This window comes from Manacus candei, unplaced genomic scaffold (assembly GCF_025592945.1).
Source record: "Manacus candei isolate 608988 ecotype Guabito, Panama unplaced genomic scaffold, ASM2559294v1 h1tg000081l, whole genome shotgun sequence".
NCBI lineage: Eukaryota > Metazoa > Chordata > Aves > Passeriformes > Pipridae > Manacus > Manacus candei.
Genome location: NW_026138129.1, coordinates 2,398,791 through 2,413,533, shown reverse-complemented (window position 1 = coordinate 2,413,533; position 14,743 = coordinate 2,398,791). Strand labels below are relative to the sequence as shown.

General features: G+C 35.8%; 1 protein-coding gene across 5 annotated transcripts in view; it reads right to left on the bottom strand.

Annotated features, from left to right (window-relative positions):
- The window catches only part of PDE10A (phosphodiesterase 10A), a 353,359-nt gene that overhangs the window by 37,523 nt on the left and 301,093 nt on the right, over positions 1-14,743 (bottom strand). For all 5 annotated transcript variants that reach the window (XM_051811135.1, XM_051811134.1, XM_051811132.1 and 2 more), the window contains exons 6-9: positions 7,265-7,405; positions 4,778-4,933; positions 1,998-2,048; positions 144-202 (exon numbers count right to left, since the gene is read on the bottom strand). In XM_051811135.1, coding sequence (XP_051667095.1) covers positions 144-202; positions 1,998-2,048; positions 4,778-4,933; positions 7,265-7,405 — 407 coding nt within the window. The remainder of the gene's footprint in view (positions 1-143; positions 203-1,997; positions 2,049-4,777; positions 4,934-7,264; positions 7,406-14,743) is intronic.

Sequence of the window (14,743 nt, the reverse complement as noted above, 5' to 3'; positions counted from 1 at the left end):
AGAAGTTTGAAAGCTATACACCTCTGCAACCCATATCATTTGTTCTTTTCCCTGTGTTTAAGTTTTTCAAACACAGGTAGATTGGAAGAGCCAAGGTAGAAAATGTCATCCAAATAAACTCATGAGATGCAAATCACACTTACTTCGATACATCAAGCAAGAAATCATTCAGTTCAGTCTGCTTGGCAAGGCCCCGGCACACCTGGAAGCAGAGATCATAGAATCATTTTTACCAGAACACTGATGACAGTGGGAAACTTAATCCACTTAATTTGTATGAAAAAAAATACCCCTAGTAGTACATATATATGTATATGTTACTGTATTGTATAAAATTAAAAGTTGAATCTGTGTGCTGGGTTTCAATCTTAGCTATCTAGCTCCTGAGTTAAAACTCTCAAATGAAAGTAAATTCTTTCTTAAGAATTTTTGAAAGTTGTTGGTTGTTACACTTGTTCATGCTGCCTCAAAGGCTGTCACTGAAAGTGGTTATGGAATCAACATCATCTCCTTATCCAGACTCTCAGCTCTTCTGAGATTGTCAAATATTTTGTTTCCTTCCTTTCTCACTACACTTTTACCACTTTTTTCCAGGCTGCAAAGTAGCATGTAGACACAACTATAGACTGACATCAGGCAAGTTTAACTAAGCTAAGCAGCAGATGATACATGCTCAACTTTGGGAGAAATCAGCATGAATATGAATAAGAGCACAAAAACAGTATGCATACTACTTTTCAGAACAAAAATGTTAGATGAAGCAAAGCTTTCAACTGCATTTTTACTTCATCTAATTGCATACTGTGTACCTGAAGTACAATTGTACATCTGTATATTACTAGAGCAAGCACTGAGGCCAGAAAAAGAAAACAAGCCTCTACTTGTACTTGTTCCTTTTACACATAAAAAAATACCACTCAGAACTAGTAATATCTTTCATCTGTGTAATACAGATATAAAATGCTAGATGAAAACTCTTGCATTCTTCTCACACAAAAACCTTGGGAAGGGCAAGCCTTCTGCTTAGAAGGTGGCAGAGAAATGAAAATGATCAATGGACAAGCTTAAACTAAACTTTCCAACTTTCTAAACTTTTTTGTTAGGTGTGAAAGACTTCTCAGTTAAGGGAAGAGTCATTCTTACAATCTAAAGCTACAACTGCATGTAATTGCTATTCTACTGGCATACAATAGTCTATGCCAACTAATGCTGCCTAAATGTGAATGACCATCCCAAAATCAGTGACTTTCAGTACCAAGGCAGCAAACATTAAAATCTAGAAAAGAAAAGCAGAAAGCTTTCTGCAAGTCTTCCGAAAACTGTATGAAAGACACCTTGAAAAAAAGAATGTCACAAACTTCCTCCTGTGAGTTGATGGAAGAAGAATCTATTTTAGCATCTTCCCTGAGTTGACAGAATATGTTTAGTTTCAGTGTTACCATCTTCTGCTATCTGGAGTAACAAAACCTATTAGCAAAGCTGCTGGGGTTTGCTAGAGCAGCTTTGACGCTGTGTGAAGCTCCATTAGGCACCCAGCTAGGGACAGCATGAAGCATCCTTAGTGGCAGTAGTTACAGGACTATGAAGCAGCTAGCGAGGGTGGCTTAAAATGGGCTTTTCTAGCAACACCTAATAATTTTAAACTGAATACCAAAGAAGGAAAGCAAACAGTTAGTCTAGCAGTTGTATTCTTACAAGAAAAAAAAACCCTGCAAAGTTGTTATAAATCTGCTTTAACTAGTATTTACCTACTTTGTTAAAATTTCTCTACTTTAGTACAAATACTGTTTAATATTTTATGCATAATTGCAAGTGAGGAAAACTAGCTCAATGAACATCAAAAATGTTAGCATACTTTTCCCAGATTCAGGAAAGCTGCTTGAATCGATGTTTTAGCAGTGATCTGCACTAAAATTGGATCATAATCCATGTTGCTAATAATCAAATTCTGGCAGACGGGACACACAATGAAAAAATGAAAAACCACTCACACTTACTTGGACTTGATGTATTGCTACTGAAGCCCATGCAAGATTTGCTGTTGCAACCTGCAACAAAAGAGAAGTAATTAGCTCTGAAGTAACCTTGAAAACTGCACATCAGGTACATGCTGGTTTTCTCTGTCTAGCTGTGATGTAAATTGACTGAGCTGTTTTAGACAGGCAGGCATTAACAATTTGTGGGAAGACAGGTATTTTGTGAACATATCAGTATGCTTGCAAGTGTGGCAATTTTAGAGCTTACCAATGCTCTTCAGAAGCAGGATTGGGAGCCCATCAACTCAAAAACACAACATCAAAACAAACATCCCATAAGCCAAACGCTTTAAAAATTACACTGTTGAAAAGCATCTGCCACAGAAATTAAATATCCCTTAACAGCTTTCTGGGTCTGTATCTCTTCAGCAATAGCTACTTCCAGCTCTAAACAGGCACTGTTTCTCTCATTACAGTTTTGGTGGCAGAAGAACCAGACCTGATCCCTCAGCTCAAGACTAGTGTTTTAAGTATGACAGTTTCCAGGCAACATTTCAAAGAAATATCATGTAAACTGCAGTTAACTATGATGTGCTACCATGCATAATCTCTTGTCCTTGAAACACAGGAGCTTTATAGGAACACAGAGAACAGAAACACAGAAGGTCAGCTTCTGCATACCCTCCTAAGGTACTTTTTTATAATTTTATATTTTTAAACAGAACACTTTGTACACATTTTATAAAAACTGCTAATAGTATCCAAAGGCTTTCTGAAACCTGAAAATGAAAAGAATGCTTTAGAACACTCAGAAAGTGACCTTAAAATATTTTTAATTTAGTAATAAAATACCCTTATTTAGCAGCCAGTTCCAACTAGAACATTCATGAACTTCAGTGTATGAATACAGAAGGTATTTCGTATAACATAAAATATGCATATTTTCACAGAACAATGCATGTCTGAGACCTACCTGAATTGTAAACTGATTAATGTAACAGGAAAATTTTAAAAAATAAATACATTGTATGTAAGCAGCAGAATTAATGAAGCCTGGTTTTGCATGAATGTCTCTTCTTTATTCTCTGAGTAAGGACATTGGTGCCACCATACTAATCCAGCCTCTAGCACAACCTCTACCTACTGGTGAAAAAACACAAGGTGTGGCACCAACCTGAAGTGACACTGACTGCCCAACTAATACATATATAAGCATCAAATGAATGCTAGGCTACTTAGCTTACTGATAAACAAAATACACAATTAACAAATATTGCTGTTGTTTTCCTTCTTTGAGAGGACTAGTTTTAGTATCTCTTGCCTGCATACTTCTGTCTTTTTCACACAAATAGTTCCCGTTCAGTACAGCTAAACTCCTCCACACTGCATCTCGACCACTACGGAGACAACACACCCGGCTAGAATTCACTCTGTTTTGTCCTAACCTCTGTGTTCAGAGCCTCTTCCCTGGGGGAGGGTACAGAGAGAAACGAATGGTACATAACACCTTTATACGAGAGACATCTTAATGTTTAGATGGGACATAACAAGGATCCTCACCCAGACATGAGAGCTAAGATGCAGTTCTAACATGTTTAATAAAGCGATAGCCTTTACATCATCTGCTCCATTTTCAAATTCATTTGTATTTTGCTAACAACTCATAACTTTGGATTGACAAATGGACATGTATGGACAATGTAGCTACACAGGTCTTACAAGAATACAATAAAGCACATAGAACAGTCATGGAAAGGGGAAGATGGTTATGAATGGGAATATCTGGATGGGGAACCATCACAAGGGAAACAAAATGCAGAAGAAAGCTTTACAAGTGGAACCTAGATTGACAGGTCATCTAGGTACTAGCACTTCTACACACAGTTTCTAAGGAAATCTAAGTCAGGAGACAAAGTGTAAGTGAGTAAATCTTGACAACTCGCAGAGATGGGACAGGCTAGAGAGATAAAAGCTATCAGCTCCTATAGGGTAAAGAAAAGGCCGGCCAAAAACCTTGGTTGTCAACCTAGAGAGAAACCAGGAGACATAAGGGCTCAGAAGACAGCATCCCTTGTCCTCCTGTTGCAAAGAATTCTGTGGGGACTACCTGGATACTCATGTCTCTGTGCATGACTTGTGGAAATACCACCTAGACACACACATCTTGGTGCCCGAGAGTGTGTGGATGTAAGAATGGGAATGAAAAATACCAGAAATTTCTTTTGCTTCACTTTCGTTTTTAAAAAAAACCACTTTCCCCTCCTGTGAGACCCCACATTGAGACTTGCTATACTGTTGCTACAATGTTGCAACATTATACTCATTCCTTAAGAAGTCACACCAAAAAAAGAAAACTGAAATAAATTTTAAAATCTTACCACACTGTAAAATAAAACTTTACTGGAGAGCTGAAGTTGAGACTCAGGGTAACTCAGTAGTTCCTTTTTTTATTTATAAAGTGATTTTGTTTTTTGACATTTGATTTACACTTTCATTTCATTCACCTGCTCTGCACTGATTTCTCTAATAACTCTGTATTACAGTTTATAATAGGTAGAGAAATCTTGAATCTGTTTTTCCACAAAAGAAAACAAGGCAAAATTCTTGATATGCCTTGTACTTGTATATTTTACCTGCTCTGACTGAAAATATAAATCAGTACCTACTTTTTTTTTTTTCAATAAGAACAGAAATCAATCATGAAAAAGGTAAAAACATATGAGAGAATGAGAGGAGGAAGTTTAGGGTGGAGAAGTGCTGACCATCGTGGGGAAGTGGGCAAAGGCTGCGTGTGAGCTCACCTCTTGGTGACTATGGTGGAAGGCTTCTTTGCCCCAGTGACGGTAAAGCTCCAGGATACCAATCAGGTCACCAATTGCAGTGACAATTGGCAAACAAAGAACAGATTGGATACGGGTCCCTGATTCCAGTCCAGTACCTTTGGGAAATCGCTCATCCTAGAAAACATAAACATAATCTGATAAAATGTAAATATCATAACATTAACAGGAAAGACATACTGCAGGAAAATTATAAAATAAATAAAAATTAAAGAACCCTGATCTCTCAGTGTAACTTACACATAGTATTAAGACACCTACTAAAAAAATGCGATTTAAAAGTCTTGGCATTAATTTAGATTTACCGATAACCTTATTGATGTAAAGTCAGAGTTAGCTGTGATATTATACCTTCTTTTTATAATTCTTTTTTCTCTAACCTCACAGACAGCAAAGCCAGTACTTCATTGCTAATGCCAGTCCAGATTAAATAAAAACCCCAAACAAACAACTCTACCCCATCACCACCTTTCCTCCTGAAAAACTCCAAAGCATTTGTAATCACAAAGTGGACTGCTCAAATTTCAGTGTTACTGAGCAGACAGCAGTGTTTGCAAGAGAACAAAAATTGAAACCTGAGATTAAGGCTTTAGGTTATACAGTTATAATCCTGAACCAACTCCCTAGGAGGAAAATGTGTTCCCAAAAAATTATGCATAAAAATTATGCTAAAAAAAATTATGCTTACACATCCTGAATAAACCAGTGCAAAAGTTACAGAAACAAATATCACAGTAATCCTACCAGCTGCTATAAAAGGCCCAAATACACAACTTTCAGTCTACATAGGGAATGTCTAAGGCTTTATAGCTTCACTTTGCCATGTAGGAAAACTCACAAAGACCTTAGAAACCACGTGGATGTTACAGTTAGTGAAGCAATAACTAGCCAGCGTTACGTATGCAAGACCCACTTCTTTGCACATCAGTCCTTCAGCACTTGATTCATACCAGATGTTCCCTGCAGGCTGTGCTTAGGCAAGACAGACACCACTTCTAGGCCAATCAAAACCTCTCATTTCTCAAAAAAACCAGCAAGCAATCTCTGCCTTAATTACTAAGATGACAATCAATTTGAACAAATGACAGACAAAAGAGTGAGAAGCACTTTGAAACATGAGCCTTCTGCTTCCACGTTTTAATTCTGTCCTCCCACAAAAAAGAGCTGGCAAGTCTACCTGCATTGGCTTCCCTCTTGCTGTTGAGAAGCTCCTAAAATCACATGAAGGCAAACCATGTCACCAAAATGAACCTTCTTGTTTGGTCAATGATCCACTGATATTAAACCAACAAAAAAGTTCAAAACTCCTCCTTGCTAACACCCTGATTTTATTGTGAATGTAAAATCAAAACAAAACATACAACCTTTTTATACAAGGATATCATGATATTATTGGAAATTACCAGTAACAATTTAAACCCTATGTGACTGAAAAAACATACCAACACATAAAATCTTTATAGTCCAGGGTGTATAGAAAGCACGGACTGATACTACAGGGAGAGCAGCTTCTGCATTTTGGTTTTGTGGCTCTGTTTAAGTGTACTCACATTAGGCATCTGGTATTTCATTTATAGCCCAGGTTTGCCCAACAAAAGTTATACATTTTTAACAACCAATTTTAAAAATAGAGACAACAATGTCCAATTTTGTCCACAGTATCCAAAGTTCATTATTCTGAACAGAACTTGTAAGGATAGGAAACATTGAAGAGATAAGAGAATGTAAAGTTCCTTGGTGTTCTTATAACCAGCTAATCATAAAGTGCTCTCACAAAGTACAGTTGAAATATCAGCTTCAAACAATTGCATAAACGGAACTAGAGAATGAAGTTTTTATAAAAAAAAAAAAAAGACAGACATACAGAGTGCCAAGAATTATGAGAATATCATCTTGGGAATTTCTGACTCCTGTTACAGATAAAGGCCTGAATTTTGATATCAGTTACATTAATGAATCTTTCATATAGATCTACTGGCACTACAAGCATTCTAGCTTTACCTCAGAGTATGCAGAGATAAAAATCCTGCCCAATAACCAGAATTCTAACTGACATTCTTGTGAGTGTGAGTCCTGCATTAAAATCAAATTACTTTGATTGACTATATGAAAGTCTTCTTGTTTGGGGTTAGTATTTCAAGAACAGGAGGACAGGAGTTTTGGCTGGCAGGGTTTTTTTGTCTCCAAGTGACTATGATGCCATTACTTCTTTTATCTGTTAAAATAACCCAAATCAAAACCCAAACAAAAAACCCCTTTATATTTAGAAATAAATGAAAAATCCTTAAATTATTGCATCAGCTAATCCAAACTCAAATTTATTTTCTTGATAGCAAGACAGATGTAAATCCTATCATTATAAATTCATCTCAATAAACATTTCAACACCAAAACATTCATTCTAAGAACATACTCCACTCATCTCATTAAAGATAGAAAGCTTTTTACCCCCAGAATATCTTCTACTAACAACGTTTTTCTGGATCTGGCTACATAAGCAGATACTGTAGTGCCATGTGCTATGGGGCCTGCAGGAATGAGTCGTGGTTGTCCTTCTTTAGCTCCTGGTGGTGTAAATATACACAGACTCTAGTTAGAAGGAAAAAAGAGAAAGAAAAAAAAACAAACTTCAATTAGAAAGCATGGTTACTTTCACAGTTACTGTGCTACCTGTGTAAAGAGTGAATAAAGTAGATAATATAGAGAAACACGGGTTTTGACAATGAAAAATAGTTGAATAAACTCAACTAAATTCTTCTGAAATCTAAGCAAATCCCACTCTGAAGTCGCCATTCTGACAGTGGATAACTCCTGGATAACTCCAGTGGATAACAGTGGACAACTGGAGTCAGTTACCATTTATATCAGGGTAGGATTGCATTTACTTTGAACACAAGTACACGGCATAAAGACTCACAGAGGAAAACATTGCCTCGTAAGAGACAGATTAGTTTTATTTTTTTTTTTGTCTAGTATATACTTATCTATTTCGATAGAAAATACTCAAAAGGTAGAGATAATATTTGAATTTCTTGTTTATCTTGTTTATGTAATACCACAGAGAGATGACACTGCCACCACACAATGTGTTACTAATATTCCTGGTAAGAATGGCCACAGGTTGTGCCACTGCTTTGTGCTAATTAATTTTACTATTATACTTTGCTTTCATTAGGGCTGTTTTTTAGCATGAAATACTAAAGGTAGAATTTGCATCTGAAATTCAGCATCTACTGTCAGCTGTAGAAAACAATGTGATGATATGAGGTGCATCCTCTCGTAATTATCCTTTGTTTATTATGCAAATATGCACAGCACATTATAAAATATACTAAACAATTCCAAAAAAACCCCACACTAAAATGTTCACAAACTAAGAAGATGAAATACAATGCATAGTATGCAGGTATTCCTCCAGTGAGGAAGGTGTAATGGATTTAGTTGTAATGGATTAACAGCATTTTAAAAGGAGAAAGTTGAACTTCATGCTGGGGGGAAAACACATGGTAGATGAAAAAGTATGGAATTCATAGCCAAAACCAGAGGAAAGTCTATCCAAGAAGAATCAGTAGTCCGACAGAGTGTATTTAGTGAGTTCAAAAGAAAAATACCCAAGATTCTGACAAAACCAATAACTATTTGTCGTGTTCTTAAGCAGTAAGTCAGTCAGTCTCAAAAAGCTCAGCAAGACAAGGAAGTGAGTTTTCCATCCAATAATTAATTTGTTAATATTGTGATACAGCTGAAAGTTAAACTGTCTTAAAAGAGAAAATAGAGCTGCCACAAACTATTTTAGCACAGAGAAGTGACTTAATCAGTTGGAAGGAAAGGTGCTTCTTCCATGGACTAGCTCTGTTGAATATGAACATTTACTCCAGTTTGATGTCTTGCATTATGATCCAAGTAGATGAAATATTGAAATATTTTGTTTATTCTTGTACTAAACCTTAACCTTATTTTTCAAACCCATTTATGCTTACAGCTTCTTTGAAGTGTGGCCTTTAGCAATGGCAGACACTGGAAAAGTTGGAATGCTTACTTTCCATATGAATTACAAGTATTTAATTCAAAAAAAAAAAAAAAGGGCAACACCCAAACAATCAAAAAACATTATGAAATCAATACACTGAATCTGCCAGAACAAGCCTGCTCATTTTGCCGGAACAAAAAGCTCCATTTATTCTCACTTTCTTGTAATCTAATAAAGATACATATAATTTCTAAAAGAAAACTTAGTTTCACAGTTACTTGTCTTCACAAGCTTCAGCTCATGTTTTTACATGAACTCAAATAAATTAAAAAGAACATTGTACATAATATATCCAAAAAAAGCACACCATGATCTGAAAAAGTACATTATTCTAATAAAACTGAAGAAATCACAGATCATTACTTATTTAAATCAGCGTTTTGGTATAAAGTGATTTTTTAAAAAAAATCAAAGAAAGTAGTAAAATATAAATGGTATAGAAATACTGAAATACATATCTTCACAAATGTTTGATGTGCTATACTATATGCTTATAGGAAAAAAAGATTTACTATTTTAAAAATACTTTTATAGTAACACTATAACACATTCCAAACTGAAAAGGTGGTTCCTATTGAAGAGTAATGTAAAACTTGGAGATGCAACACAATGTTTAAATTCCAATTTAGGTAGTCCAAGTAGTAGAATGAGTCAAAGTAAATCAACAAGACATAGGAGACCAAAGTTGAATTCTTCAAAGATTAATAGCACTTTTATCCACACCATTCTTCTTACTTTTTTTTTTAAGACATATTTTATTCTTTTTGCCAAGGTACAAATGCATAATGATTAGCAAAGTAAATGTGCTATTTAAATTATATGTATAAAATGTGCTTTTCAACACTCCTCTCCCGAGTCATGCCCATCACTAAATGCAAAACAATACACAAATCTTTCCCTTCTCAGAAAGAGTTTCTCAAAACAGAATACAAGAAAAAGGGACAGAAAACCAAACAGCCACTTCCATCAGAAAACAACTCATTTCTTCCACATATACATATTTTACTTCAGAAAATGCCTTCACTAAATCTTTAATGGCCAAAAACCTGTGTTGACACCATGAAGTACACCAGCAGTCTTTCCTGTGTCCTGGTGTATCAGTTTGGCTGGTAAACTCCTCTGTTGCTATCACCATGAAGTACTGCTTTGAAAAAGCTTCCCTATATTTGAAAAAGCTTGTGAACATTATTTTACTTCCAGCGATTAAAAGAGTTTTGCAGAAGCAATCCCATTCTGCTTCTTATGAGAAGCTGCAAACCCCACTGCTTAGGGCTCAGTGATCAAAAAATTCTTCAAACTACCTAGTAGGTTCTAAATTTGTCACTATTCTTCCTTACTGTACAGGTAGAAAAGTATAACTGTACAGAACAATTGACAGTCTTTTCCTGACAATGCAGCACTATTAAAAAGAAAGGCAAATTTTCTCATAAGCTGTAATTAGTCCATAAGCTTCTACCATTCCACTCTGATGGCATACACTCTCATCTTATACATACAGCTGATCAAATGTCATGACTGTTGATACATTCCATATATGGTCAATTTAAATCTGAGTGAATTAAAATATTTATTGCCAATTAAGGATGTGGAAATATCTTGAGGTTTTTTTTGAGTTTTGTTAACAAAGCTTTTGAATCCTAGAAGCCATCAATGGCAAGGTCAGACAAACAATGTAGTAAGCTGTGCTCTGCTCTACTATGGCATGTTATTGTAATAATCTCTGAGGCACCCCACAGATATAGCTTTAAGGGAGTCTCTAAAATTATCATCATCCAAAGCCACCAGGTTTTTCACATCACCTATCCAGCTCACTTTTCGTTTTTTCTTTTCTTTAAGATAATACTTCTAAGAAAATAAAAATATTACTACTCTCTTCTAACTATGAATGACTCCAGCATTCTTTTAAGTTGAAAATGTACATTCAAACAATTTTTCACTAGCTCTAAGTGTAATTAGAAGTGCTCCCATACCCACATCAGATATATTGTATACAGTTTCACTAGTAAGTGAAGAAATGGATAGATTTGGTCCTTTCAAATTACTTGCATTTTCTCAGTTGGTTTGAATATTTTACTTCAAAAAAAAGGACTAACAGTTTGTGTTTCTGGTCATGATACTGAACAGTGATAAATAATCAAAATGAGGAACCAGGGCATTTTTATCCACAACTTAAACAATATATAGTCAATAAAAAAGGAAATACGAGAATATTAAACCCCATGATTTCCCAAGTACTGTACCAATAACTCATAAAGCAGTAAAAGGAAAAGGCCAAGGAAACAGTAGGGCACTTGTGTGCTGCTCACAGACTCTTTTGCTGCTAAAATCACTTGCAGTGAGCCTGTAAGTCAGTATCAAGAAACAGATAAACACAAATAGCTCTTTACCAATACTGCAATGTCACTGTCTCTCTCCTGGCAAAAGTTAAGTAATAAAAGTTAACTAGTGTAGAAAGAGCATTAGATATCTCTACTGATGATGAGAGAGAAGGCAACTAAGATGGGAGAGTCACTCTGGGTTTGATAAACTACCAAAAGAGTAAATATTGGTTTGGAGAGAGAATCTTTTGGAAGCTTCCAGGTTCATGCATTCTGGCACCTGGTAGCCCATGTAACTTTGCAGTTCCCTATTTTGATCTGTTTCCCCTCCTTTCAGACAAGGACAGAACCTCCTTACCTCCATCAGTCTCAACTACCCTATTAACAATATTCTTCCAACAAGTTCTATATGGTGATGGACTTCTTTCTTTAAATGTAGTAGGCAGGGGAACATCAAATTCTGACACTAGGAATGTTCTATACCTTACTGAAACCTCAGAGCACATGGGGTGCTTCCTTTTCTGCCATCTGTGACAGGAGAGATTGTTTGCTTGGGCCTAAAATCTTCAAAATTATTGCTCCCCTCCTAGTTTTATCTCTTAATTCACTTTTACAAAGTCCACAGCCAAAAAAAACCATATTAATTTTGACAGATGTTACAGTGTGGTTTGGAATCCACTAGTGATCTATCATGACCACAGAGAGTAAGAGGTTCTGAAACAAAACAGTAAGTCCAAAAAAAATTATGACCAAAGGTTCAAACACTGATGAACACAGATAAATGTTACAAAATTCATCCTTTGGTCTTGGTGGTGTTAGGTTCATGGTTGGACTTAGTGATCTTAGAGGGATTTTCAAATCTAAAAGATTCTATGATTGTATTCTATAACTCACATTTCTTAGGCATTCTAGGTATAGGCAACCTATTGTTCTCTCTAATGTCTTTTTAAAATGCCTTGCAGTCTACAGAAATGAAGAATGATGTACACAGTAATTAGTTCTTGAGGGATATCAACATGAAAGCATTCTTAATTCACAGATAAACCTAAAAACTCAGCATTCTTAATTCACAGATAAACCTACAAACTCAGCTTTCAGATACATAATAAAATCAGTATATATTCAATAAATCATAATACCATGGCTTTTGTTGCTCTTTTCTTGATACTATGCACACAGTCTGGTAAAATTATTAAGTAATTTATCTTGAATCACTTACTCTGGCTGAAGAAACCCTCTTTACTCCTCATTTCTAACAGCTAAGAGTATGCACAGGAAGAATTACTGATGTTCATCTTGTCATGCTGTCATAACTTGGCCCCGCAGTTGGTTTTTCTAGTGAAAATCTAATTCTTGACAGAGGAAGTAGATTAAAATCCCAGTAAAAGAAAACATTAGGAGTAGCAACAACTGTCATAACTCAATAGCCTCAGCAACTCCTGACAGATATTCTCACAGCAGTAAGAAAGTACCTATAGTTTTCAACAATTTCAGTCTTTGGCTCTTCTGATGAAGAGGTCAACAACAGGTATCATTGCGCTATTTTTCTAGTGGCTGCTGGTGTGTAGTATGTTGGAATCCAGCACAACACCAAATCCTAACTCACAAAGACTAGAAACCATTCAACTAACTGTATCAGGTTTGGCACAGCTGGATTTAAACGGTAAACATGTATTGCCCATTATTTCACAAACTGTTGTTTCTTTTTTTTTTTATAACTTCTTATAACTAAGTAAATGACAATCATTTACTGATTTTACTGACAAACTGATTTTTCTAAAATTTCTTTGCAGAAGAGAAGTCTGGATAGGAAACAGGTTTAATGATTGGAATGAAGGTTAAAGTACACATGTGACAAGCATTCCACTAACAAACTGTTTTGGTGGTCTGGGTGACTGGATCCTGATCTAGTTTCTTTCACAGCATTATTTGTTAATAAAACTGGCCCTAAAAATGCTTTATGGAAAATAATTTATTATTCAACTGACATTAAATGAAAGCCTTAATACTAAAGCATTGCTGTGTGATTTGATGCTTGGGAAAAAAAAAAAAAAAAAAACAAAACATTAAAGAGAAATGGAAATTGAGCAAGCTGATATTAAGTGAGCTTAATGGCTTTTGCTGCTCACATCCAATAGATTTTTACTCTTGGTAAAGGACAACCCAAATGTAAGACCACACAGCCTCATGATAAAATTATCTATAGATAGTTATAAAGGCTGTTTTAGGCCTTTTTAAGGCCAGGTTTTTTAGCAGGAATAAAGCTCATCACAGTAAGCAATGATGACCAAGACAACCAAGCAAACAGAAATAATTTGGAAAGCATTCACAGCCCAAAACCTTGGATTTATAAACTGGATAGCTTGAAGTAGTATCCCAATACTACCATCTTAAAATCATGTCCTGAGTTTAAACACAAGTGCAGCAATCTGACTGCATGAAGCACACAGGTATAAAAGAAGGAAAAACCCCATCAGCAACTACCACCATTGTCTATAAAAAGCTATTTCCTTCATGATAACTGACAGTGTACTTAACAGATTTGCATTTTTAACCTACATATTATGTACTAACCTCGGATACTTGTGAAATGAAGACGATGCACATATATGCCGTAAAACTATTAGCAGTTGGGTTTGGGGGTTTTTTATGTTTTCATCCTTCTGAATGGTATTCATTTTTAACTGCACTTCACTCCTGGAAATTTTCCAGTTGATTTACACAACTGAAAAACACCACGAGAGTTATACCAGTTCATTGACACAGAAAATCAAGTTGATATACCTCTCTTCCATGCCTTCCATTTTAAGGCATGGTCAACTAAGTATTTTTCTGAAAAACGTTTGACCAAGTATGTCTCAAACACGCCTTCAGGGATGAGGATCCCTGAGCTTTCACAGGCAACAGACTGTGGTGCTTCAGTACAGCCACAACTGAGGAAGTTTTCCCAATGCTAATTCAAGCACACTTCTTCTTGCCCTACACACCATAGGTATGGAGATTATTCCCTTCCTCTCTGCCTTATCCAGGCATACCTTCATCCCTCAACTTTCTTTTCTTTAGACTAAGTAAAATCAGTTCTTTTCTTTCCTGACCATTCTCCCTCCTCTCTCCTGAACTCACCTCATCTCCTCCATTTTTATTTCTTTTTTAAAGTGCAGTTCTTAAGCCAGCCATATTATTACATTTGGGGTCTTAGTAGTGGACAGAGGAACAGGAAAACTGCTTTACACTAAGGCTAGAGTTCTCTGTCGGCTACATATGACAGTGTAATTTTTTTGATACAGGAATGATAATGCTGACTCATGTTTACCTTCAAATTCATTGCAAATCCCAGGATCTTTCCTAAAGTCATCAGGTGCCCTACACAGAGAGAGGCAATCCATGGAAAGCCCAGGACTTGTCCTAGCTGAATCATTGTCTGGTTTCTTCTGACCATTTTCCCAAGACCATTTTGAATTCTAATCCATCCCTACAAAGACATCTGCAGTTCTATATTCTTTCTTCATCCATGCATTAATGAATATATTGAGCAAAACCAAACATCTGGATAAATCAGTGCAGAATTATGCAAAATAA